Source organism: Marmota flaviventris, chromosome 3, assembly GCF_047511675.1.
Source record: "Marmota flaviventris isolate mMarFla1 chromosome 3, mMarFla1.hap1, whole genome shotgun sequence".
In the NCBI taxonomy this organism is placed as follows: domain Eukaryota; kingdom Metazoa; phylum Chordata; class Mammalia; order Rodentia; family Sciuridae; genus Marmota; species Marmota flaviventris.
This window is the reverse complement of record NC_092500.1, coordinates 156,548,426-156,574,691: the sequence shown is the minus strand read 5'-3', so window position 1 is coordinate 156,574,691 and position 26,266 is coordinate 156,548,426. Positions and strand designations below refer to the sequence as shown.

The 26,266-nt window shown below is 37.4% G+C and overlaps 2 protein-coding genes and 1 pseudogene across 12 annotated transcripts in view; 2 read left to right on the top strand and 1 right to left on the bottom strand.

The window, feature by feature from the left end:
• The window catches only part of Nek1 (NIMA related kinase 1), a 167,925-nt gene extending 167,490 nt beyond the window's left edge, over positions 1-435 (bottom strand). For 8 of the 9 annotated variants that reach the window (XM_071610527.1, XM_071610529.1, XM_071610530.1 and 5 more), the window contains exon 1: positions 364-435. The gene's annotated coding sequence lies outside the window, so the exon portion shown is untranslated. Of the gene's footprint in view, positions 1-146; positions 167-363 lie in introns of those variants that run through there. The other variant, XM_071610528.1, reaches the window with a different exon arrangement.
• Positions 436-6,986: 6,551 nt separating this feature from the next.
• LOC114085849 (glycoprotein endo-alpha-1,2-mannosidase-like protein pseudogene) lies at positions 6,987-8,066 on the top strand (annotated as a pseudogene).
• Positions 8,067-11,911: 3,845 nt separating this feature from the next.
• Positions 11,912-26,266, top strand: part of Clcn3 (chloride voltage-gated channel 3) — an 82,938-nt gene continuing 68,583 nt past the window's right edge. For 2 of the 3 annotated variants that reach the window (XM_027926948.2, XM_027926946.2), the window contains exons 1-2: positions 11,912-12,444; positions 24,858-25,033. In XM_027926948.2, coding sequence (XP_027782749.1) covers positions 24,874-25,033 — 160 coding nt within the window. In that variant the 5' untranslated portion in view covers positions 11,912-12,444; positions 24,858-24,873. Of the gene's footprint in view, positions 12,445-16,740; positions 16,936-24,857; positions 25,034-26,266 lie in introns of those variants that run through there. The other variant, XM_071610526.1, reaches the window with a different exon arrangement.

Below are 26,266 nucleotides of genomic sequence, written 5' to 3'. Positions count from 1 at the left end.
GAGCACTGAGACCCCCCCACACACACACAAAAAAAAATCACACCAGCCTTTAGTTGACACCTCAGGGTTGACCCTGTCCCTCCTCGCACAACCCGGTTGGGACCGACCCACACTACCCAAAGGAAATAAACACACTGTTTTCTGACCCCCTTGGAAACGGCGGGTGGCAGCAGGGGGAGTGCCTCCGTTACCGCCCGTCCAACTTCACAGAGGTCGTTGCTAGTGGCCAAGAAGGGGTGGGGGGCAGGCAGCACTTGGGACTGTGAGGCTCCCTGACTGCCACGTCCTCCTGCCTTGCTACAGTGGCTCTAGATTCGGGATAAGAGGACAACAGCTTGGGACTACATGGTAAAAGTAACGCACCCTGGCGCCCGCACCCTGGAGCGAGTGCAGAAGAAGGGGGAGCGGCCGGCGCGTCACCGGCGCTGGCGTGTGACGTCAGCGCGCGGGAGCCGGCGCGACGCGGAGGTGGCTGGGAGCAGCGGACGCGCGCGGGGCGGGGCCGCTCGAGGCGGGGCTAGGTGGGGCGGGGCCTCGTGGGGGCGGCCGAGTGGGGCGGGGCCCGAGTGGGGCGGGGAGCGGGGCGGAACGGGCAAACCCGCTAGTGTGGAGGGAGCGTGGAGGGCGTGGCTGATGGTGAAAAGGAAGGTCAGGGCCGAAACGATGGGGAGAGTTCTCTAATATAAGCTAATTTGGACTAAAGCATTTTATTAATTTTTCCCGCATATAGTACACATACAGGTTTTTGTTGATGCTGTTGTTTTTAAATCTTAAGGGCTTCCGACATATGGCTGTCGCTTTTTTTTTTTTTTTGGTACCAGGGATTGATATTTTATATTAATATTTTAATATCAATATTGATATATTTTTATATCAATATTTTATATCAATATTGATATTTATATATTTTTTTTGAGACAGGGTCAAGCTTAGTTGCTGAAGCTGGCTTTGAAATTGAGATCCCCCTGCCTCAGCATCCGCAGCGGCTGAGATTACAGGCATGTGCCACTGCGCCAGGCAGAGAGGACACATTTTATAAGTAATTTGTTTAAAAAAAAAAAAAAAGAGGAAGTTTTTTTCCCAAATATATTTTGGCAGATTAGAGCAAGGAAGTATTTTGAATCCTTGAAATTAAAAAAAAAAAAAAAAAGTTTAAAGGTATAATTGGTTTTCTATGCCTTTACATCATTATGTATGTTGAAGGGTTTGGCAGTGTGTTGTATTAAGTACATGTCTTTATTGCAGGACTTGAGAAAATACTTGAGAACAGATTCCTTTTAAATCAAATCTATTTTCCTGAGTAATCGAACTCAGTGATCTAGCAGCCCCTTACGCTGCCTCATCTAGAGTAAACTGGAGATACTGGAAAATTGATAGTGGCTTGTTATGCTATCTCAGTTGCCCCAAGCACTGTATATGGCCAGAGTGGAGAGACAGCAGACTGCCAGAGACCTTGGTGGAATGTTTCAGATCTTTGTTTCAAAGAAATTCACCTCTTTCTTTCCCATCCCCTTACCCACACCATAGACCCCAGACAACTCTGGGTTCTCATGGCAGTCTTTAAATGGTAGTGCTCATAAGAAATACTTTATTCCTAGCATGCAAATTGAGAGCTTTGGGCTTCTTTGCCAGAAGATGGCACTAATAGTCATCCAAACTGGCACACTGGAAAAATTATGCTTTGGTTTCTCTCTCCAACCTCCAGTGCAGCTATCAAAGACTTATTTTCCTTAATCTTTACTTTTCTGGGCTAATTTTTGAGCCCTCCCACTCCTAGTTAGTCGTTTGAAATTTTGGTGTCTGAATGCACAATAACTTTAGTTCTACCCACATCCCTCTGTGCAGTAAAATGACTTGAAAACATTGCCAATTGCTAATCTAAGCAGATTCTTTTTTGCTGCTTACAGAAGGAGTGGGTTGTCAGATAGTTTCTTAGATAATTCTTTAGGCTCCTGTTATAACTGTAGATGAGAATATAAATTGCTAAAATCATTCTAGAATGCATGCTAGTAATACAGTTATCCTTAAACTCAGCAATTTCACTTTTAGAACCAAAATGCCAGGAAATTTTATAACCAGGAAAAATTAGAAATGTAATGTCTAATAAAGAATCGATTGAATAAGTTATATTATATTCAAACAATGGAGTAGTCTAAAGACATTACAAAGGATAAGAAGGATCTATTTTTATTAATATAGAAATATATCCTTGAGGGGCTGGGATTGTGGCTCGGTGGTAGAGCGCTCGCCTAGCACGGGCAGGACCCGGGTTCGATCCTCAGCACCACATAAAAATAAAATGCATTGTGTTGTGTCCATCTACATCAAAAAATAAATATTAAAAAAAAGAAATATATCCTTGATATTTTATTGAGTAAATAAATCAGATTGCTTTACCAGAGTTATAAAGATGATTACCTGATAATTTCCCCTTCTGATTTACAAACCTTTATGTAGTTTAATGTTTTTTTACTTTTTTGAGGGGATACTGGGGATTGAACTCAGGGCCACTGGACCACTGAGCCACACCCACAGCCCTATTTTGTATTTTGTTTAGAGACAGGGTCTCACTGAGTTGCTTAGCACTTCACTTTTTTTATGTTGAGGCTAGCATTGAACTCGTGCTCCCCCTGCCTCAGTCTCCTAAGCTGATGGGAAATGGTTTTTACTTTTTACAACAAAAATGGTTTGAGGTTTTTTTTCCTTTTCTTTAAATATTTTATTGGATTTTTCTTCCAGACAAAAGCAGCTTTTGCTCCTAGCAACAACCCAACTGCAAAAGTATACAAAAAAATAAAACTTGCAGTCTCTGTAATGCCAGATTCGTGGGACCCCAAAAGACCTCCAGGAGCTGAATCTGATGCAATCACACAAGAGTCTTTATTGCAAGCTTGAGCCTGTACTCAAACTCTTTCCAACGTAGCGGTCCCAGGGAGTGAGTCCTTTGTCCAGTGAGATTTTATAGGTTTTATGAGGATACTCTATGCATCACAACATCACACAGCAAATTATTCCATACAGCAGGAAAATCAAATAACTCCTCTTAACATTGATTAGCACGTTCACTGATGGGAACAAGTTGGGTAGGGGTGACTGGTTAGTACAAGAGGGGGATTCCCTTGAACTGATTGGTTTAAGCCACGAGGGGGTGTACGTGCTAAACTACATGGTTTCCCAACAAGTTATTAACCACCATAAACTACTGAGGATCATCTGGCATCCCAAGTATTTTCCCTGTCTCATGGTGATTGGTGGTTGCTAGGGGGTTGCTATGGGTCTTCACCTAGCCTGAGTCAGGGACACCTGGCACCGAAGATCTCTCCTGTTATTTGCAGACAAACAACTCAGCAGGGTGGGTATGTGCCTAGAAAGGCTCTGTGGGTTTTTCCAAGGACAAGGGTCAAGCTCCCTTCCTTAGGACAGGCCTTGAAGTAGAAGCTGCTGTTATTTATTTATTTTCAAAAATGACGTCACATCAGTTTCTCATCTCCATACACAGAGTTCACCTCTGTGCACACTGCTCCATGAATTCAATATTAACAGTTTTATAAATATCATTTACATTTTCTCTAAGTTCATAAGAACATAAAGAAGCATGTATTTATGTGTTTTAGTCTTAATCCTTTAAAATGCATTTATACATATTATTTTGCAACTTACATTTTTAACGGTGTACCATGAACATCTCAAGAGATCACCCAATTCTTGTCAATGATATTAATATCCCACGATATGGATGTACCAAAATCTATTCAACTATACTCCACTCAGTAAAAGAGACTATTTTCAATGGTATTGTTATTTCTAAGGTAAAGATTCCTAAGAGTAGTTTAACTGTGTCAAAAAGTATGCATTTTTCCATTTCAATAAATACTCTTGTGTATTGGATATATATACTCTTGTGTAAGAAACCACTCTAAAACATAGTGGCCTAAAACAATAATTGACTATTTCTCACAATTTTGTGAGCAGGAAATCAGGGAGAGTTCTGCTGGGCAATTCTTTTGTTCTGCTGGGCAATTCTTTTGTTCCACCTGGTTTTAACTGACTTATCTCTATTCTGCCAGCAACTGTGCTGGACAGGGTGGTTCAAGAAGCTTCACTCATTTGTTCCTCCGCAAACCTTCCAAAAGTCTAGCTAGCTTCAAATTAGGAGAACATAGAGTTGCCCATCTTTTTGAAAGCTAGGCAAGGAACAAGGGTGGCATTACTTTTGACACATTCTTGGTAAAAATAAGACTCACAGGCAAAATTTAAAAGGTAAAAAAAAAAAAAAATCAATGGCAGCCACATTTGGAAATGATCTACCATGTGGGAGACCAACCTTACATGTGACTGAGTCATACTCCCCGGCTAGGTGCTGAGGCGCTCAGTCACAGAAATATGGCAGAGCTTTCCCCACCCTTCTTGGATTCGAGGGTCATTGTCTCATGCATGGGTGTGTCTTGCTACAGCCCCATGGGTGGAGCTATGCTCACCTGTTCCTTTGTAATATAACCCCTTGCCCTGTTTAGGATAGGATCTTCCATGAAAGTGCCTTCTGAGTGTCCCCTTCTCTTACTGTGCCCTTGGGTATGGCCTACCCAGGTGTCAGTCCACCTGCTAACGGTGGACATCATGAAGATAGACTCAGCCCCCTGAAACTTGACCCCTTGCCTATTTGAATAGCTTCTCCTCAATAAAAGGGCTCAGCACTTGCTCTCGCTCTCTCTCTTTCTGCACACCCTTAAGGTCAGAGGAGCCATCACAGCGACCCCAAACAAAAAGAGACACAATCTTGTGTGGTTATTTTGTGCAGCCCAATTAGCCCAATTTAATTGGAGTGACCCCTGAGCCTTTTAGTCGAGAGAAAAGAAACCCAGCACTACCACATTCTGGGTTGTTAGTCACAAGTTTCATAAACTTGCACACACAATAACTTTATTTATAAAAATGCCTATTTCCACAAGCACTGGTTGTTTCTCTCTTAATTTTACAGTTTGTCCCCCTGCCCCCTTTCAATTTTGTGGTACTGAGGATTGAACCAAGGCATGTTTTACATTGAGCTATACCCCCAACCCCTTTTTAAAAATTTGAGACAGGGTCTCACAAAGTTGCCCAGGTTGGCCTTGAACTTGTGACTCTCCCACCTCATCCTCCTGTGCTGCTGGGATCATAGGAATGTGTCACCATGCTGGCTTAATTTTGTAAAAATTTTGAACTTTCCCTGTGATTGAATTTCAAATCCTTATTCCTTTTCTATTAGGTATTCTTTTTCATCAATTTATAGGAGCTATTTGTAAAATATGGAAACTATTTGTCATATTGTGGAACAAACGTTTTCTGCCAGTCTCTAATGTTTTAATTTGTTTTATGGTATTGTTGGACATACAGAAATTTGTAAATTTTTTATGTGATCAATCTTGTCATCCATGTTTCCCATTTTGCCAATAAGATACTTCTTTGCCCATATGGTTATCCAAATACACTAAAATTCTTTTTACTTTAATATCCTTGATACATTTGAAATTTATTTATTTTTCTATAATTAACATAGGAAAACCAGCTTTGTGTCCTTTAGGGGGAAAGCTAGTTAAATATCATTTCCTTTTCCACTGATTTGTAATGTAACCTTTATCTTATATTCAATATAATATTTATATTTGTATATATTTCTAGATTTCTCTTCCATATACTTATTGGACTCTGCCTTAGTACTTTTCTATTGCTTTAACAGAACATCTGATACTGGTTAATTTATAAAGGAAAGAAGTTTATTTAACTCATGATTCTGAAGGCTGGAAGTCCAAGACCAGGCAGAAGCATCTCGTGAGGGCCTTGTGTGGTATCATAAACATGGCAGAAAAGCAGAAATGTTAGTGGGTATGTGCAGAAGAGCAAAACATGAGGAGTGGCCTTGCTTTTAAACAACCTGCCCTGGAAGTGGTTAATCTAGTCTCTCATGACCCAAACACCTCTTAAAGGTTCTACCACCTCTCAACACTGTTATATTGGGGAACAAATTCCAACACAAACTTTTTTTGGGAACAAATCACAGTCAAACTAGAGCAATCTCCTACTTTTTGTCATTTGAAAAAAAAATGATGTTTGTTTTAATCAAGCAATGCTGTAATAATATTTTAATTTAAGGAAATGCCAACATAAACTAACTTTTTAAAAATCATGATAATTATAATGGACTCCAAATAATAAAGGTAATCTTAAGTTATGTGCCTCTTTTCTGGTAGAAAAAATTAAATTTCATTAATCTTTATTAATAGTGGTAGTATAATATATCAAGGGGAAAGGGACTAGTGGTACCTAAAGAGTTTTCTACTAGAAATAAATTCTATCCTGCATTCATCATGAATTGACTCCTATGCTAGATTATGGGGACACTCAGGAAAGGGTATTGTTATTTATTCTTTCCAGAAAGAAAGTGATAAGTTGAAACAAGTTAGATAATAACAAATTACAGCAAAATGTTGGCAGTAGAACTACACTGAATGTTTTCCCTTTGTGAAGTCACTATGTAAATAATAATTTTATTTAAAAAGCACGAATTTATGTAGGTAGATGTGCTTGAGTAAACTGTCCTGACAAAAAAGCAATCACTTGTGATTGGAGGCAAGAAGGACCTAAAACTTTATCATGAAGAAAAACATTCTCTAAAATTCAGATCTCTTACAGACATGCAATATTCAAATACAAAAAAAAAAAAAAAAAAAGAAAGAAAGAAAAAAAGAAAATCGGTGTCTGTTCGTTTACTGCTCCATCTTCTTCCAGAAGAGTTTTTTAGCTTTAAGCTAGATTCCTGAAAGTCTACTCTAACCTTATGTAGTTTAAACTAACAATTAACTATGTACTTGGGACTTAAACTGTAGCCACCTGATGAATTTCTGGATCTTAATCAGCTAGGCCGAGCTCAATATGCAAAGAGAAAATATTAGTTAGGCCCTGGGATCCGGGCCCAGGCCCAGAGTAGGCGCCCTTTGAGCAGCCTCGGGATGAGCCCCCCACCCAGCGCCCTGGGCCTGCAGTCCAGCGCCTGGGACCCTAGCAGCTCGCAAAGGTAGGTCCCCGAGGAGGCAGGCCTAGCGCCCCCTGGAGCAGGTCTACTGGGACCTGCTCGACTTCTACAGGAGCCGGCAGTGTGAAGGCCACCACACTAACTAGCACCACATCATGGTGCCACACTGCGACCCCGAGGTCCGGATCAGCTACTCCCCTTCTCCCCGCCAGCCCCGCCCCCACCCCAACGGCTGGGGTTCCCGTTTCTATCCAAAGCTGGGGCCCTACAGCTTCTGAATCCCCAACCAACGTGCTGCTGGAGCGCATGACCCAACTCAAGGCAAGCCACTGTTGGTGTCTTGGTTCTCTTCTGCTACCCACCTGGCATGGCTGATGATATCTTAGAACCCTCAGATGACCTTGTACCTGCTCTTCTGGACCCATCCCATGGTATAACATCCAAATATGGCTCTCGTAGTGCATTTTACAGGTATAAGAACATGGGCAAGAGCCTCCCACTTTTTCATATCTGGGACTCACACCTGAAGGCCCTGGAGGCCTGGACACTTCTCCTCACACCAACTGGAAACACTCCCTAGATACTCTTCCCTCTCTGCTGGTGGAGGATGGCCACACCCAACACCTCCAGGCTGCAGGATTCAAGGGTAGGTGCATTTGCTTTGCCTCCAGCCCTTCCCTTTCTCCTTTGGCTCCTCCCATCAGACTGTAAGCTGTGAAGAACTTTTGTGACCACAACAACCACACTGTCCATTCCTAGCGTGGCACCTGGCTACATTGACATTGGCCCTACATTCCATCAGGGTCCTGGAACACACAGTACTTGGAACAGACTAAATGGTAAGTATTATGAGACAGCCCTGAGGGAGCCCTGACTGTGGGGCCCTAGATCATCTCCGTCACCTCTTTCAATGAATGGCAACTTGATGGGGGCCATTCCCAAGAAAAAGGCCAGCCAACTTTGTCTGCACCTGGATTATCTGCCTCATCAGCCCAGACTGCACCTAGAGATGACCCAAGACTGGGCAGAAAACTTCTTTAAGAAGGAGACTGGTTGATGTGAGGGACCTATGAAGAAGAGCATGAGGTGCGAGTGTCCAAACCTGGCTTGAAGGTGTAAACCATGTGGCTCAGCTGAGGTTATAGACACTCATTGGTCCCCAAGTCAGCAGTGGGGTGCTTCTAGGTGGGCCATTAAGCAAAGATGCCTTTCCTCAGGCAAGTAGTGTTAAGGTGCTCAGTTGTGATGGGAAGCAAAGTAGTATTTCGGAGGACAGAGTAGAAGCTGGCAGGTGACTGCACTTAGCCTTGGCAGCTCTATGTTCTAAGTGTACACTCTCATATAACCTCTGGCTTTGAACTCTGCTGCATGTGGTGGTTGTATAGTGGACTTACCCAGTCACTGCTCTTGAAAGTGTTTCTGCCCTCAAGACCTCACAGTTTCTGATCTTAGATTCTGTGAAAAACTGACACATGGGCTGGGCTGGCAATAGGTTTAGCACAGTGAAGAGTGGGTTTTCTTAAGAACTTACTAGTATACCTAAGGTTTCTAGAGGGACTAGTTAACTGGTGCTTATTTACAAATAAAATAATATGCTAATTGTGTTAAAGCAGTACCCAGGAACATGAAAACAAAACATAAAACAACAAAAACAACAAAAAAGTTGGTTCTTGAGTTTCTTGCTTTCTGGGTCACCTGCAAGGGCTCACAGTGAGGAGAGTTAGCTAGCTGGAGAGGGTGATCATACTATATTTCTAGTAAGAATAAAATGAAATGCTGAATCTTTACCTGTGCAGAACATGAGAAAGGAATCACTTTGTGAGAATGCTTTGAATATGTGAATCTCCACCTGAGGCTCAGGAAGGATTTTATAGAAAAGAATCACATGGAACTGGAAAACTGTTTGCCATGTCAAAGGCCTCCAATATAAACAGGAATGCAAAGCTATTCAACATACCTTGATATTATCTTTGTGAAAAAGACAAAGGACAAGAAAAGAAAAGGTCATTATTCAACTATTTCCCTGGGGCTGGTAGAATCTGGAGACAAATCTAGATTAGAACTTCACTACTATTTCATTGATAGTCTTTTTTGTTTGTTTGTTTTTATTTTAACCAGGTCTATGTTGCCCAACTAGCCCCAAACTCCTAGGCTTAAGTGAAAAAGAAGCCAAAAACTTTCAATTTGCCTCCGGGATTACAGGCACATGCCACCTCATTTGACTCTTAAGAGTCTCTTTATCCTTTTTATTCCCTTTTCCAAGTGTATGACACATAAGCAGTAAAAGTTCTTGTTTTGAAACAATTCACAAATATATGAGACAGATTTATGCCCTGCTTGTTTCTCTCGTTTTCTGTTGAAATTTTAAAAAATGTATTGTTATTAAAGGAAATAATCCCATCTCGTTTTTTCACTTGAAGAAAAGTTCAGAGAAGTTTGACTGGGTCCTATAAGTAAGAATCTAGGAGACACTGAGATATGATTTCCAGTGCTCTTTTGGACTTTTTTTTTTTTTTTGCCTGTTCTAAGAAATCCAACCCACATTCCCAGAACAAAATTACTGACAAGAGGGTAAGGTTTAACCCACTTTCCCTCACTGCTCATGTCCACCATTCATTTCTCTCTTTATCTGCTAGGTTACCAGCAACACAACTAAACAAGCTATCCTAGATCTGTTTAAAATTGCTAAACTCTTACTACTGTGAGTTAAATCTTTTTTTTCTTTTTCTCTTCTTTGAGGTCTTAAGGATTTGGTTGGTTGGGGGGTTGCACATGGGGAGTAATCAGGGAGAAGTAAAGCTAATTTGAATATTGGTTGAGTTTTTCTTATTATTGCTTAAGGTCAGTCCTAACAACAACAACAACAACAAAGCCCCTGTGACTTAAAGTAGAAGAAACCGGATAATTTATTTTGCTATGTCTTCAAAAACTTCCTGTATACTGAGGGCTTATAAAATATATATTAAAGTTGGGCACTGTGGTGCACACCTATAATTCCAGCAACTCAGGAGGCTAGGGCAGGAGAATCGTTAAGTTCAAGGCCAGTGGCAGCAATTTAGTGAGACTCTGTCTCAAAATAAAAATGGCAAAGGTCTGGAGATATAGCTCAGTGCTAGAATTTCCTGGGTTCAATTCCCCAATACCCAAGCCAAATAAAACAGAATTTTTGGGAAGGGGGCCTAAGCAAAGATATTTTTTTGAAACTCCCTAAAGGGTTCTGATGCAAAGTGAAGATTGGAACTTCTAGTGTGATGATTCTGTACACCAGAAAGTATGAATTTTAAAACAAGTTCTTAGAGGTGAATAAAGTGTGCATACTATAATTAGTTTTACAGCAACCAAATATACAAGTAGACTTGTTTTTGTCCACATAAAAGTTACCTTGGGATAATCCACCAGTAGGAACTAACACTACTGTAAAAGAATTATTTTTCATCTTAATAGAAAGCAGATGATTGACTGACTGACTACTGTCTATTGTAATCAAAATCTAGGTGATTCTTTCCAAAATTAGGCTACATATCTACAATGAGAAAAGAAAACATAAAACATCTGCAACTCTCTTGTGAAAAATTTCACTGTTTAGAAAAATTTTTGCTTGATTTCCCACATTTTCTAAAAAGAAGCTAAGAAATTTACCTAACAATGTTTAAAATGAAAGAAAATTATGCTTCTCTAGTATGATGGTTTCACAATTCTACCTTAATATAAGTCATAAAAGCAATCATAAGCAGCTTGACTGCATTGTGAACACACCCACTACCACCGTGGGCACTATGCTAGCTTTGAAGCCCTGGACATGTTTGAAAATATACAACATCCCCCAATTCCCCACCCCGGCAAAAAGGATGGAAAAAACTCATTTGTTAAAACAGACAAGTTGCTAACCTATGATAAAAATTTGATAGAGAATATGTAAGTGAATATAGAAAATTTGTAAAGACTAAGACATACATAATATTAACAAGGTACTACTACAAAAAGCCGTTGGTATTAAGTATTATATATATTCATAACATTAATTATAGATAAGCCACTCAACATTCACAGGTCTTAATTCTGCCACCCAGCGGTGGTACGCGTACTGCTCAAGAAGTGCAAAGTCTGCACCTGCTCACCAAACTAAGTGGCAAGCTACAGTTGTAGCCTAAGCATTCTTCCCCCTGCAGTTTTTCGCCCTGCATGGGAATATAGCTCCTTGAGCACGGGGAGCAGGCATACTGAATTCTGTGACAGGATATAATTGTAAACAGAAATAATTCAGATTATATATTTCCCCAGAATAATTTTCAAGCGTTAGTTTTGAAAGTGCGTATTGCTAAATTTAGGTTATCAGTTTTCCTCCCGTGTGCGTTGGGTGCATAATCAGCGCCATTACTCTGTCCGAGACCTAGAGGCACAGATATTTAGTACAGGTCTAAATTTCAAGGCCCACGTCTCTGGATCTGTTTGAGAACCAGAGCTCGTTGACGGCTGCTTTGGCTTTTCACTGCTGCGCCCAGGGCTCTCTGGTGTCCCACGCGCTGCTCCCGGGCACTGTGGTCTCTCGCCTGAGTGGAATGCGAGTTTGCAATGACACCAGAGTGAAGCGCGCCGGCAGCCTTTTGAAAATGCCTCCCGCTGGAGACCTCCTCCGGTCCTTTACCGAGGTCACCGCAGGGGCAAGCAAGAATGCGTGAGTGACGTGAGGTGATCGCTGAGCCAGGGCTTCGCAGCCAGCTCGCCCTCTCCTCCTCCTCCTCCCCGCGACCCAGCCCCAGCCCCAGCCCGCCCACTGTTCCCACACCGCCCAATAGGCGCCGACGAGGCTCCGCGAGTGGCCTGAGGAGGATGTGTAGGGGCGGCTGGACGCTGAACGGCCGTTCACGTCAACGCGGTGACGTCACGCGTCGACGCCGGGGACGTACCTGTCGGGCTCCGGACTCTTGCTGCTTCTCTTCCCCTTCCGTGGGTCAGGGCCGGTCCGGTCCGGAACCTGCAGCTCCTTTCTCACAGTCCTAGTTCGTCCGCGGCCTGGAATCGGGCTGGGTGATGAGGAAGGAGGGTGTGGTGGCTTGAAAGCTATTCTATTTTACCCCTGAATTGGAGCATGGATTCAATTTTAGTCTTTTAAGAGGGGAGTGTGGTTGGAGGTTTTAATTTTAATCTTGGACAGAAGCAGGTTGACTCTAGGGCCTTGCAAAGCAAGAGGATTTAACTTAATGCTGCTCCCGTGTTTGAAGGAGGACAAAAAAAAGTCCCACCTGGCAAAATTTACGTAATCTCTTCAGTACAAAACACCAGGTACCTTTTAAATCGCGATAGCGATTTCGTTGTGTCAGGGTTTCTGCAGGTGAAGCTCCCTGGGTAGCTAGGTTTTAGGTTTGAAACAGATGCAGAATCCAAAGGCAGCCCAAAACACAGCCACCGATTTTGCTATGCCTCTGAGCTGCGAGGTGAGTTGAATTGTACCAGCGAAGATTCGTTAGCTGTCATGTTCACGGATTTGGGGTCAACTGTGAGGCTAGGACTCTCATGATGGTTTATTTTGCAACAGATATACCTGAGTGATGTTAAACTCATCCTGGTTACGGATGTACCCTCATTCATTACTTGAAATTTCACCCTTTTTCTTCAGGACGTCGAAGAACTTGAATAGAATGGAAGTATGACCCAAGAAAAGATTAATTTTGAACTTAGTGGATTTTACTTTCGCTAAATTTGCCCAAATTTAGACATTATATTTCAGTTTTTCTATTTTAGATTTATTTGTGTATATATAAACTTGTGTGTGTGTGTGTGTGTGTGTGTTTTGATGTTAAAACTTGTTGAACCACAGAAGCCAATGCCATGTGGTTCTGTGGTATTCTTTATTTGTATGCCATTTTAAAACTGTGGAGCACATAGAAAATAATTACATATACATGATGCATATCAAAGGCTGACATTTGTTTTCCTTTGAAAAGAAATTCCTGTTTATAACTGAAGCAGTAGTGACCATGTATATACACATATATGAGATTCAGAAGTTCACTTCTACAAGCAAACTTTTTGAGCCATGCAGCTCAGTTCCTGCAGCATCATTGTGGCTTATATAATTGTTTGTTGACTCGAATGCTTTTCCTTTTATGCATAAAGAATTAATTTAGAAGTTTAGTTTCTTGATGAAGTCAGTATGGAAATAATTTAACTGTCAGTTCTACATGCCTTTTTAAGTCACTACAATATAATAGTATTTGTTTAGTTCAAGAGTACGTAAGGGGGTTTAAATGCTTGTGTGTGTCCTGTTGACTTTCATCTTAAAAGGTGCTACTGCTGTTACTATTATAGGAGTATGGCTTAAAAACCATGTGTGTGACCTATAGATATGTATTTTCTCAAATTGAATATACTTATACGACCTTTAGTTATTAGACACAGTTACTGTTGGCAGAATCTATTAAAGATTGCATTCCTCTTCCACCTCTTCCTCCCTATTTCCTACCTAAAAGCCTGATTGTTTACTTGAACTATGGGTCAAATTATTTGAAGAGGTCACTATGAATCTATTGTATTTATCTTTACTTGAAAATTGTGCTTTAATGTGTGTTGTCAATCATATATAACTCATTAGGAATATAAATATTTAACTCATTTTGGATACATACAGTCCAAGGGAACAGATTTGTTGAGGTTTTGGGTTTATGTTAGAAAATTGGCAATTGTCCAGGTCATGTTGGTGATAGGCTTTCCATTTCCTGTTGTGACATGTTGGGAATAATTTTCAGACCACTCAGGAAGCCAGATTTGATCTCTGTGGTGGGTCATATATCAAAGCAGTATCCTGTGGGGTTTGGCAACTATCACTGCTTTGTAGAACCTCCAGCTTAGTTTGTAGTCAGACTCGTCAGCAGGCATCTCAAATATATAATATAATACAATATAATAAGTATTAATAATTGAGCACATTCTATGGGTCAGGCTCTTTTCTAAGTGTTTTTGTGGGTTATCTCAATTTTTACACCAAAGCCAAGAATGATGTAGGTGCGTTTCACTATCCCCATTTTACAGATGTTGGAAACGGGCACCAAGGATTTAATTAACTTGCCCAAGGCCCCACAATAATAAATGTAAGGATTGAGACTGAAGCTCAGCAGTATGATTTCAGAACTCACTGTACTCTACAGCAGGAACGACTGCGTTGTACTGCAGTTTCTGCTGGTCAAAATTTCAGAGAAGAAGAATGAGAGACATGACAGAATAAGGCCATTTATTTTTATTTATTAAGGAAAAGACACTGTAGAAAATAGTGGTTTTAAAAGAAAAACACTCTGCTTTCCTTTTGAGTTTGACCTACTACTTTAATAAACTCTTTTGTGAGCTGGGTATGGTGGTGCATGTCTATAATCCTAGCTATTCAGGAAACTGAAACAGGATGGTCTTAAGTTCCAGGTCAGCCTGGGCAACTTTTATTAAGTTTTATTAAGCCTGTCTCAAAAATTAAAAAGGTCTGAAGATGTAGCTCAGTGGTAGAATGTTCCTAGGTTCAGCTCCCAGTACTACAAAAAAGAAAAAAAAAATGACCTCCCCCCTGTTTTTTGTATTTTTTTAATGTGCACATTCACATCTATACATAAACATTATACCTATGATTATTTTGATTCTTAAAAAAATATTCTATTAAATTTGAATGTAGCATGACCATCACTGCTTCACTTGCATTGATGAAATATGGAGAGATTTGATCAGCAACTTTGCATGGAACCAAGTAAATATATTTCTCATCATCCTCATAGTTGAACAGTTTCTTCTTTTAAAGTCATGAAAACTAGTTTTCAAAGTCTCAGTCTTCCCCAGCATCTTTTTATTGGATTATTGTTTTACCTTTCTTCCTTTGTCTAATCTGACCTTTATATTCGTGTTTCCTTTGCCCTTTTAAAATTATCAAGCATTTAACTGCCCCTCCTTGAATTTGTTTCTTTTTATGTATTTTTAATTGACAAATCATTATATGTATGTATTTATGGAATATAATGTGATGTTTTGATAAGTCTATACAGTTGTAGAAAGATCAAGCTAACATCACCTCGCTTGTCATTTATGTGTGTGGGTGTGGCCCTGAGAACACTTAAAATAGCAATTTTGAGATACATAGATAACCAAAACTTATCCTCTTGTCTAACTGAAACTTTGTATCCTTTGAACAACCTCTCCTCCTTTCCTTATCTACACTTCTTCAGCTTCTGGTAACCACCTTTCTACAGTACTTTTGAGTTTGACTCTTAGAGTCCACATGTGAGATCAGGCAGTATTTGTTTTTCTGTGTCTGTTTTATTCATCTGTTGCTAGACACTTAGGTTGTTTCCATATCTTGGCTGTTGTGAATAATAGCATTTAATTTAAAAGATATATATATTTTTTTGGTACTGGGGCTTGAACTCAGGGACACTTTGTCAAACATTCTCAGCCTTTTTTATTTTTATTTTGAAACAGGGTCTTGCTAAGTTGCTTAGGGTTTTGCTAAATTGCTGATACTGACCTTGAATTTGCAATTCTCCTGTCTCAGCTTCCCAGGTTGCTGGGATTACAGGCATGTGCCACCATGTCTGGTCGATTTAAAAGGTTTTATAAGTCTTAAGAGACTTTCTCTAGATAGCTAATTCATTTAACAAGTTGTTCATTTATGTTTGAAGAAAATATATAAGATACAATTTGACATATACCTAACTAAAGGAACACAAAGGATAAAATATCAAGTAATATTTTTGGGGGAAAATCAGTTTGATTATTTTATATCTTAACATTTTATCAGAATGTATTTTTTGTTTTAATACCCTATGAATTTAATTAACAAACATTTCTACTCTTTCCTCTGTATCTTATTCTTTTATATCCCACCTTTTTTTTTTTAAAAATGTCTTATTTTGTGTCTTTTATTGTGTTGCTTTACATGGTTCATGTATGTAGATGAATTTGATAATTTGCTTAAACATATTTCTACAAAGAATGCAGTTTTTCTATTTTTTGTTTTATATTTCTAAAATGAGAGAATATTCATGGCTTTATCATGTTTCTGATAGAAATTAGTGACACTAGTATATAATGAATCCTTTCAAGTATCTCTGTTGTCTACATAAATGCAGTGGAAGATCTATTATATCTCAAGAAAAAAATTATAAAAACAATTATCAGATCAGTGTAGCAAGGATTAGCTATGTTTTAAATTGAGTCTGGTCAATGATCACACTTAAATTCTGTGATATTGTAGTTGCCCTTATGACCTGTCTTTTCTGATGTTTTTAGATCTGAATTTTCTTCAAAAATTGTATTATTAGACCATCACTGAGATATTTGAACTATTGCATTAAATTTCTTTAGATCTATATACATACATAAAAAATGGTTTCTTTTACTATATAAATACTATCCTTAATGTCTCATCAGTCTTATACATCTCAAATTAATTATCTGGGATGTTCAAAATATGTGTATTTTATAATTAATTTTCATTTTACAGTGATTTTAAAATAAAGGTATGATTGTTCTGTGTATAATTAATTTGTATTAGTTAATAACTATTTCTGCATGATTTTAATATACTCCTTTCTTTGTTTTGAAATTACTTGGTTAGGTAAAGGAGAAAAGAAAAGATCTCTTCCTCAGTATGAAATCAGATGGGAAAAAGAATATGGCACAAACTCCCAGTGGGAATTCAATGGATTCACCTGCCCACTAAATAGATATTTCTATCCAGATATCTTGATCATCAAATATGCAGTGTGTTCCCCAACTTTTCTCTCTGTTTTCTTCTCCAATTACTTTATACTTTTCACTTTTCAATTTCTAGAAAGACATAAGTCTTTTCATTAAAAATAGAGGAGCTGGTCATGGTGGAGCAGGCCTGTAATCCCAGCGGCTCTGGAGGCTTAGTCAGAAGGATCTGGAGTTCAAAGCCAGCCTCAGCAATGGTGAGATGCTTAGCAACTCAATGAGACCCTGTCTTTAAATAAAATACAAACCAGGGCTGGATATGTGGCTCAGTGGTTGAGTGCCCTGAGTTTAATCCCCAGTACTAAAAAAAAAAAAAAAAAGAGGAAGAAACATAAATTTGTGAGTCATTCTGCCTACCTTTCCCTAGTTCCCATTTGAGTCCAGATTTTCTGATTTTTTTTTTTTTTTTTTTTTTTTTGTGACACCTGAATATAAGTTCTTTTCTGTTTTCATTGTGGCTTTAGATTCTTGATGATGATGATTTTTGTGGTTCTAGAGATCAAACCCAGGGGCTCCTGTATGTTGGGAAGGTGTTCTACCTCTGAGTTCACTCCCAGTTCATTTATTATTTTTTTATCAGAATGGTTCTGAAACATCTTAAGTATATCCCTGTCTTCAGTCTCTACTTGCTGTTACATTACTTACACAAATGCCATTTAATTCTTCAGAGAAACCAGTTATGGATCATTCCTTTGTATAGCTCTTGTCCCTCCATTTAATCTGGCATTCTAGTTCTATTATACTTAAGCTTTGATTTCTTTTTCTAGCATTTCCCCTTTTTCCATCCCTACATGAACTTTAGTACCTTGTGTATAAGACCACCATTCCATTCCCAAAGTACATATATTGTGAGGAATACCTTTTGTGGTGTGACTTTGAACCTGCAATATTTCTGCCACAGCCTCTTGGGTAGCTGGGATTACAGGAGTGTGCTGGTACCTGGCTTTAAGAACTTTTCTTATGCTTTTAGCCATTACAATTTTAGATGGGAGTAAGGAAACCTTTTATAGGACTAGTACTCTGTGAACATACTCACTTATTTACAAGTGCTTTTGTTTCTTTCTCCGTAACTTGACTCATGCCACTCATTTTGCTTCAGATAATTTCTCCCATCTCTGCACCATAAAATTCCTGCTTACTTTTAAAGGTCTGATTCAAGTGTGTCTCTTCCAATAAAGGTTTCTTATTATTAATCACAGTGAAATTTGGTTTTCTGGGTTTGATAACAATTCTGTGTCTTCCGTGACATCTATCATGTACTGCTTTTGATTATTGGAATGTGTACTAATGTAAAGGAAAATATAGCAACATCCCTCTCAAGGATAGTATATAGTGTAATTTACACTGAAGTGTGCTGAAAGCTGTAAGGCCAATACAAAATACAGTTATTAAGAAGATAAAAATTGTGTTTTAGTTTGTTGTAATTTCTGCTACTTTGATAACTCTTCTATAAACATTAGCCAACGAGTAAATGATTATTTTGAAATTCATAATAGTTGTCACACTTTAATGTGTGACCAGTGCCTCACACACTTTTTAAAAATTTAAAATGAGAATATTTCTTATATACAAATGGCTTGATTAAGGTTTTTATAAAACCTTCCTGCCCGATCGCTGATCTTGAGACTTTTGTTCCATCTTTCTAGTTGCTGACATTGAGGATTTTCACTAATTCTTTCACCCAGATTGTGACCTACTTTTCTGTTTAGCTTACTGTTCAGACTGTTTACAGACATACCTTTGGTACTTAGCCATGATCCTCAGCTCTGCCCATTCTACTTTATGGGAGAGACAGAACTTTGTGGGGAGCCACAAAACTATGATTATCTCAGGTTTTAGGCCCCTAAGACACCTGTTTCTAGGATCTTCCTATCGCTGCTTCCCCCACCACCCAAATTCAGGTGGTATGCTACTTAGTATTTGCCGTTTGGGAGCTAGATTGTTGTACTGAAGGTAACCATACTTCATTTAATCTGACCTTAAGCAGAAAATAAAGCTTGGATTGTATAATACTAAAGTTGGTTAGAACTCTGTAGTCTTGAGTCCTGTGATTTAGAGAAGGCTGAAATTTATTTATGTCACCTGGTTTAAAATTAGTTACTCAAGTCAGAAACTTAGTCAATATCTTAGATTTCTTCTTCTTTACCATTCCATGCACTGTATTATTTAACAACTCCTCTTAAAACTTTTTCTGCTTCTCTATATTGCTGGCTTAGTTCAGTTATGCCCTATCTCATGTTTAGAGCTATTTGAAGGTCTGTTCTCATCTGATTCCTGTCTGTAGGCCATCAATCTTTTGCCCTTCTAATTTATCTTCCACACTGCTGCTAGTATTGACTTGATAAAATTTATATCTGATCATGTGGTTTTTTCCTTTTTTTTAAAAAAAAGAGAGATAATTTTTTAATATTTATTTTTGAGTTTTCGGTGGACACAATATCTTTTTTTTTTTTTTAATTTGTATGTGGTGCTGAGGATCGAACCCAGCGCCCCGCGCATGCCAGGCGAGCACGCTGCCTCTTGAGCCTCATCCCCAGCCCAGTGGTTTTTCTTTTTAAAACTTGTAATGGTTTCCCATGTGTGTAGATTAGTATGAAGGTTTCTTAGCATAAATTACGAGCCCCTCCCTTCATGGTCTGGCATCTCTCTATCTCTCTAGTTACTCTCCAGTCTCTTACCTCTTAATTTAACCCAAACTGGCTTCATTATTATACTTCTGTGTTGTTGTACATACTTTTTTTGACCTGTGTTGAGTTTTCACCTTATAGTTAATCTATCCTAGTCTTTCAATACTCTGCATAAAACATTTTCCTAGTTAAAGTATTCACAGACTCTTTCCCAGCTAGCATGCTTACTTCTCAGTGTTATAAGATACCTTTTCCATGATGCTTGTTATACCATAGGGTAGTTATCTGACTTCCCAGTGACTTGGGAATAGGAACTGTATCTTATTGATTACCTCAGCACCTGATTTCGTTCCTGGATGTATTAGGTGCTCAGTAACTTGTTGGGAAAAATTAATAAATAATTCTGTAAGCTGGCTTTAGCTACTAAATAAATGTTATCCTGCAAACTAAGAGAGGGAAAGTAGGAGGACAAGCAAGTTTAGGGCAAATATTTATTCAGTTTAGGTCTTGTTGATTTTGATTTATTGTACAACCATCAGAGATGTATTATTCATTATGTACTTGTTCATTAATGCTATATATATATATTAATTGAGCCAATGAAATTTTTTTGTTTGATATATACAAGACTATTATAAAATTTACATGGAAAGGCAAAAAAGTTAGAAATCAATTACCCAATTTTAGGATTTATATAGCTTCAGTTATTAAGACTGTGTGTTATGGGTATACCTATAGACACATTGATCAGTGAGATAGTAGAGAACTCTGAAACTCACACAAATATGCTTAGCTATTTAAAAAAAAATATATATTATTTGTATACCTTTATTTTTTTGTTTATTTATTTTTATGTGGTGCTGAACCCAGGGCCTTGTATGTGCTAGGCAAGCACTCTATTGCTGAGCCACAACTCCAGCCCTTAGCTAATTTAAAAAAAAATTTTTTTTTTAGTTGTAGATGGACAACAATACCTTTATTTTGTTTATTTTTATATGGTACTAAGGATCGAACCCAGCCTCACATGTGCTAGGCAAGCATTCTACTACTAAGGCACAACCCTAGGGATTGAACCCAGGGCCTCACATTGCTAATAAGTGCTCTGCCACTGAGCTGCATTCTCAGCCCAAACCAACTAATTTTTGACAAAGGCAGAAAACAGTTCAGTGGAGGGGAGATACCTTTTTCAACAGATGGTGATGAAGCAATTGGATATCCTATGCAAAACAACAACAAAAACCCCAAACCTTCGAACTATGTCTCACACCTTATACAAAAATTAAAATGGATACAATGCATTGCAGACTGAAGTATAAAAAAAATCCAGATATTTGTTATTTGTCAGACGTTGTTTGCAAATATTTCCTCCTATTCTGTACACCATCTTTCCATCCTTGAAAGAGCTCTAACACAGAACAAAGTATTTAACTCAATTTATCATTTTTCCCCTCTGTAGACTTTGCTTTAGTTGCAAGTCAAATAAATCTTTGCCTATTCCTACCTCCAAAGACTGCCTTCTATATTTTGTTTTAAAGTCTTATGGTTTTCCATTTTTTACTTCCTCCACTGAAGATTATTCCATTATATAAGAATAATACCAAATATGTTCCAGATACTGTGCTAACCATTGAATATGCAATGTTGAGCAAAAATTGACAGTGTGTCAGATCTCATGACACATGGGAAGGGAAAACAGACATATTAATAAGATAATCACATTAACAAGTAAAATAATACAACCATAGTTAAGTGCTATAAAGGAGAGCTCTAAGAACTAATTATGAGAAAATTTGTCATGGTCAGGGAAGATCCAGGTAGTAAGTAGGTCAGAGAGGCTCTTTTGTACTAGCTTCATGACTTTGTACAAGTGTTAAACTTTTTGTGTCTCTATTTCTTCATTGCTTATGTGGGGATAATAATAGCACCTAAGCTTTAGAGTTGTGATTATATTCAATATAAAGATTAAATGTAAATATTTAAATGTTTAATATAAATATTGAATGATTTATAAGGTGCACAGGACAGTGCTAGCATAGTAAGCTTGATTTATTAAATAAAGGGATACTTGATCTGAGATCTGAAGAATGAGTAGGAGAGTTAATTAGATGAAGAGGAGAGGGTATCAAAGTCAGGTAAAGGGGGTATCAAAGGCAGTTGGGCAGGTGGCAGGAAAGATCCTGGTAGGATGGAGATGGAAAGATCAATGAATCTAGAGTACTGCAAGAAATATACTCTGCAAAATGAAGCTGGGAGTGGTGGTGCCAGTTTGTAATCTCAGCGGCTGAAGAGGCTGAGGCAGGTCAATAGCATGTTTGAGGCCAGCCTGGGCAACTAAAAAAATAAAAAGACTTGAGAAATAGTGCAGAAATAGTGTAGCACTGGTGTAGCATGTGTGAGGCCCTGGATTCCATCCCCAGTACCAAACAAACAAAAAAACTGGGGAACTGGGCATTGGCCAGGCAGCTAGGACTTTGCTGTTAAGGACTCGATTTCCTAAGAGTGCTGGGAAATGATGAAAAGATTTGAATCCATGGAGTAGGGACAGAATACTGATCAGACTTACTGTTTGAAAAAAACTGCTGGCTTCAGTATGGAAATTAAATTAGACAGGGGCAATGTATTGTATATAGATGATTAAGGAATTATTATAGTAAATTTAGCTTAATCCCTGGGGATTTTTCACAGGTTATCACTAATCTTCATATAATCAAAGAATATGTTTGCAAGTTACTGTGTATTTAATACAATGTTGTCAAATTTATTTTAAATATATTTTTTACAAAAGAGAAAGTGACTTTGCATTATTTTTCATTTTTTAATACACAAAAATTCAACTGGTTATCATTTATATAGCTTTTTGTGATTATATCTGGAAACTGAGTTAGAACCTAAAAAGATTTAATGCTGGTGTCCAGGCTTTCTTCTATTTCCTTTATGCTGTCATATAAATTTAAATATTTTATAGAAGTATCCTTCAGTAAAAATATTTGTGCTGCTAGCGTGAACCACATGTGTAATTTAAAATTTTTTGATAGCCATTTAAAAAGGTAGAAAGTTAATAATATTAAGTTTAATGTGTTTTATTAATCCAGTATAACCTAAGACATTATTTTAATCTGTAATCAAATATAAAATTAGTAATAAGACACATGGCTTTTTTCATATTGTCTTTGAAACTTGGTAGGTATTTTATAGAGTTGATCTCTGTTTGAACTAGCCATGTTTCAAGGGCTCACTAGTCAGGTGTGGCTTATGCTTGCTGCAACGGACAATACAGTTCTTGGGTTAATAAGAGGAATGTTATTTTTTGTTTTAAGTTATCAAGTTTATAGAAATAGGTTTCTACTCAGGCCTGAGTTTAACTGGTTTATTTGGAATTGAATTGAATTCTCTTTTTATAAAGAAAAGTTTGGAGTCTTGAATGCCTCAAAGGTGTTATGAAAATATATATTTTTTTAAGTTTAAAAGAGTAAAGTTTCCAATTATTACTTAGTAGTTTTTAAGGGACTTTTAGGGATGATATAGGAGGAGTATGTTGGAACTTTCTGATTGAAGCCCTGCTACAAAGAAAAGTTTGTTTAATTTAAAAGATTTCCTGATGTTGTGGAGCCTCTAGTATTCACTGAAGTATGTTATTACAAAAGCCCCTTTCTTCTGTCACGTAAAGAAGTGAAGAATAGAATTTCTGTATTATTTGCAAAATCTTAGCATATTTGCTTTGATACATCAAAATTAAAATGATTCTTGAAGTATTAATGTTTTTTTTAAAGCCTTTTGGTTATTTATGCAGAAGCCATAATGTTTAATTTGGTTGTCTTGAAGGAACTACAAAATTCTTAGCATGAACAGTTATTTTCCTATTTTAATATTTAACTATAAAACTTGCCTTAATTAACACAATCTAACAATCTCAGTATAACAGGTCATCTTTGGTAGAAGAAGCTAAAGACATTTCATAAAGCTGCAAAGCAGCAAATATTTAAGTTTTTCTTTTAATTTATGTGCTAATTTTTGGTTACTCCTCCAAGACCAGTTTAATACAGTTGCAGATATTTGTTTATTGAAAACTGAATACATTTCTCTTTTGGACTTCATTGACTGAGTGAATAAACAGTTTGACATTTATTGCCCATATATTGTGCCAGTCATTAGTTTATTTGGATCTAAGTGGGATGCTCCTGTTACAAAGAGGGGTCTAGAGTCTTTATGACTCAAAGGTGTTAGGAAATTCATTTTTTAATGCTGTGACTAGAGTCATACTCTCAAGATCTCAAGGAGCTCTCAATATGTTACTTTCTTTAAAGTGATCTATAAGGTAGGGGATTTATATCTCAAATCTCATTAAAAGATAGATATTGGGGCCGGGGTTTTGGCTTAGTGGTAGAGCACTTGCCTAGCATGTGGAGGCACTGGGTTTGATTCCTGGCACCACATAAAAATTAAAAAGAAAGAAAGAAAGAAAGAAAGGTATTGTGTCCATCTATAATTAATATATATATATATATATATATATATATATATATATATATATATATATATATATTTTTGGTTATATATATATGACTTTGGCTTAAAAAAAAGGGATGTTATTAGAGATATTTTCCTAAAGAGAGCTAGCTATCTTTTGTAATATAAATGCTTTATTATTAAAACTCTTTGAGGTTAATTATTTTTCCATGAACAGAAGGAAAACTTACTGAAAATGAGATTGCCTTAAAAAAAAACTTGTCTGTTTTTTTTTTTTTTAAGAGAGAGAGAATTTTTTAATATTTATTTTTTAGTTTTCGGTGGACACAACATCTTTATTTTACTTTTATGTGATGCTGAGGATCGAACCCAGCGCCCCGCACATGCCAGGTGAGCGCTCTACCCCTTGAGCCACATCCCCAGCCCACTTGTCTGTTTTTTTAAAAAAATATTTTTAGTTGTAGGTGGACATAATATCTTTATTTTGTTTATTTAGTTTTTTTAAGTGGTGTTGGAGATTGAACCCATGCTAGGCAAGTTCTTTACCACTGAGCCACAACCCCAGACCAAACTTGGGTCTTTAGGATTAGAATTCAGTACTAGAATTTAGTGCTAGAATTGGAGTATATTTACTTTCATTTGTTATCTTTCATCTTTTGTACGCTTACTATGACCTTATCTAACCAGTCATGTTTTACAAACCTTACTGGTTTGACTGCTTTTATGATTGTCTTTTGAATGCCACATATGTACTTTTCAAGTTTATTACTAATGTCAGTACAGTTGTGTTGAAATCTTATTATGATGTTGAGCAAGAATACAAATATGTTTTAAAAATTAAATTATGTATCAGCAATGTTATTTCTGGAACATAACAATAAAAACATTGTTATAGTGAATAAACTTAATATTTTTAATACAAGTATCATTTTTTTTGTGTGTGTGTGTGTGATGTTAAACTAGGTATTTGTATTACATGTTGGGAAAATGGAAAAACTATTTCATCCCCCCTTTTTTTTTCCTAGATAATCAGACAGCTAAATGGAGTCTGAGCAGCTGTTCCATAGAGGCTATTATAGAAACAGCTACAACAGTATAACAAGTGCAAGTAGTGATGAGGAGCTCTTAGATGGAGCAGGTGTTATTATGGACTTTCAAACTTCTGAAGATGACAATTTGTTAGATGGTGACACAGCAGTTGGTAAGTTCAGCATTAATACTCAGTATTTATGTTCATGAGTATCTACCAATAAATATATTCATTGTTTTATTGAGACTGACTTTTTGGATAACTTTTGAAAATTGAGGTGAATACAAGTAACGTAAACAACCATTTCAAAGTATACATTTCAGTGGCATTCAGTACATTCACTGTGTTGTACAACTACCAATACTATCTAGTCCCAAACTATTTTTCTTTACCCTAAAACAAAACCCCATGTTTGGGTAAATTTTTAAATTTAAATATAATGTAAATGCAAAGAAAGGTATACAATCATTAAGTCATAGGTATATCTGTAAAGTGAATACAATTCATGTAACTATCTCTCAATCAAGAAAAAAAAATATTATCGATACTCCCAGGATCCTCTTTTGGTCCCTTTTAAATTTCTAAGGTAACTATTATTTTGATTTCTGTTCAGATTAGCTTTGTAGGTATTTAAATTTGACATAAATGAAGGGGTTAAGAAGTGTAGCTCAGGGGTAGAGCACTGGCCAATCATGCATAAGGCACTGGGTTCAATCCCACTGAAAAGAAACAAAGAGTTGTTGGTGAGGTTGCAGAGTCCCTGACCCCAAGGGTCTCTTATAAGTCACCTTATCCATTTGTTCAATATATATTGTATGCTTGGTATAGCTAGGTGTTATATATAGTGCAGAAAACAAAAGGGATAATATTCAACTTTGTATAAACAGAATTATATGTATTCTTTTGTGTCTGATTTCTTTTACTTGTGTTTTGAGATCATCTATGTTGTTTGCATATAGTGGTAATTTATTTTCTTTGCCATGTGATATCCCATTATGTAAATATACTGCAGATTTTTCATATTTTGTGATAGTTGTATATACATATGAAATGTTTTGGGCATGGGATCAAAGTTGACACATGAAATTAATTTATATACATAGCTGTGAGGTGGTATACACTATTTTTAGTGTGTCTGGCACATGAAGCTAGGTATAGAATTTTCCACTTCTGGTGTCATGTCAGTGCTGAAAGAGTTTCACATTTGGGAATATCTTAGATTTTGGATTTTTAGATTAGTGCTGCTCAAGCTGTGTAATACTTCCTGAGCTTCAGAACTCAGAAACCACAGAGTATAAAGACTCAGAGGTAGATTGTTCTGCCTAAGGTCTTGTGACTCTACAATTTATGCTAAAACTTATTTTCTGAGCTTCTAGCATTTGCATTCAAATAACTATTATTAGA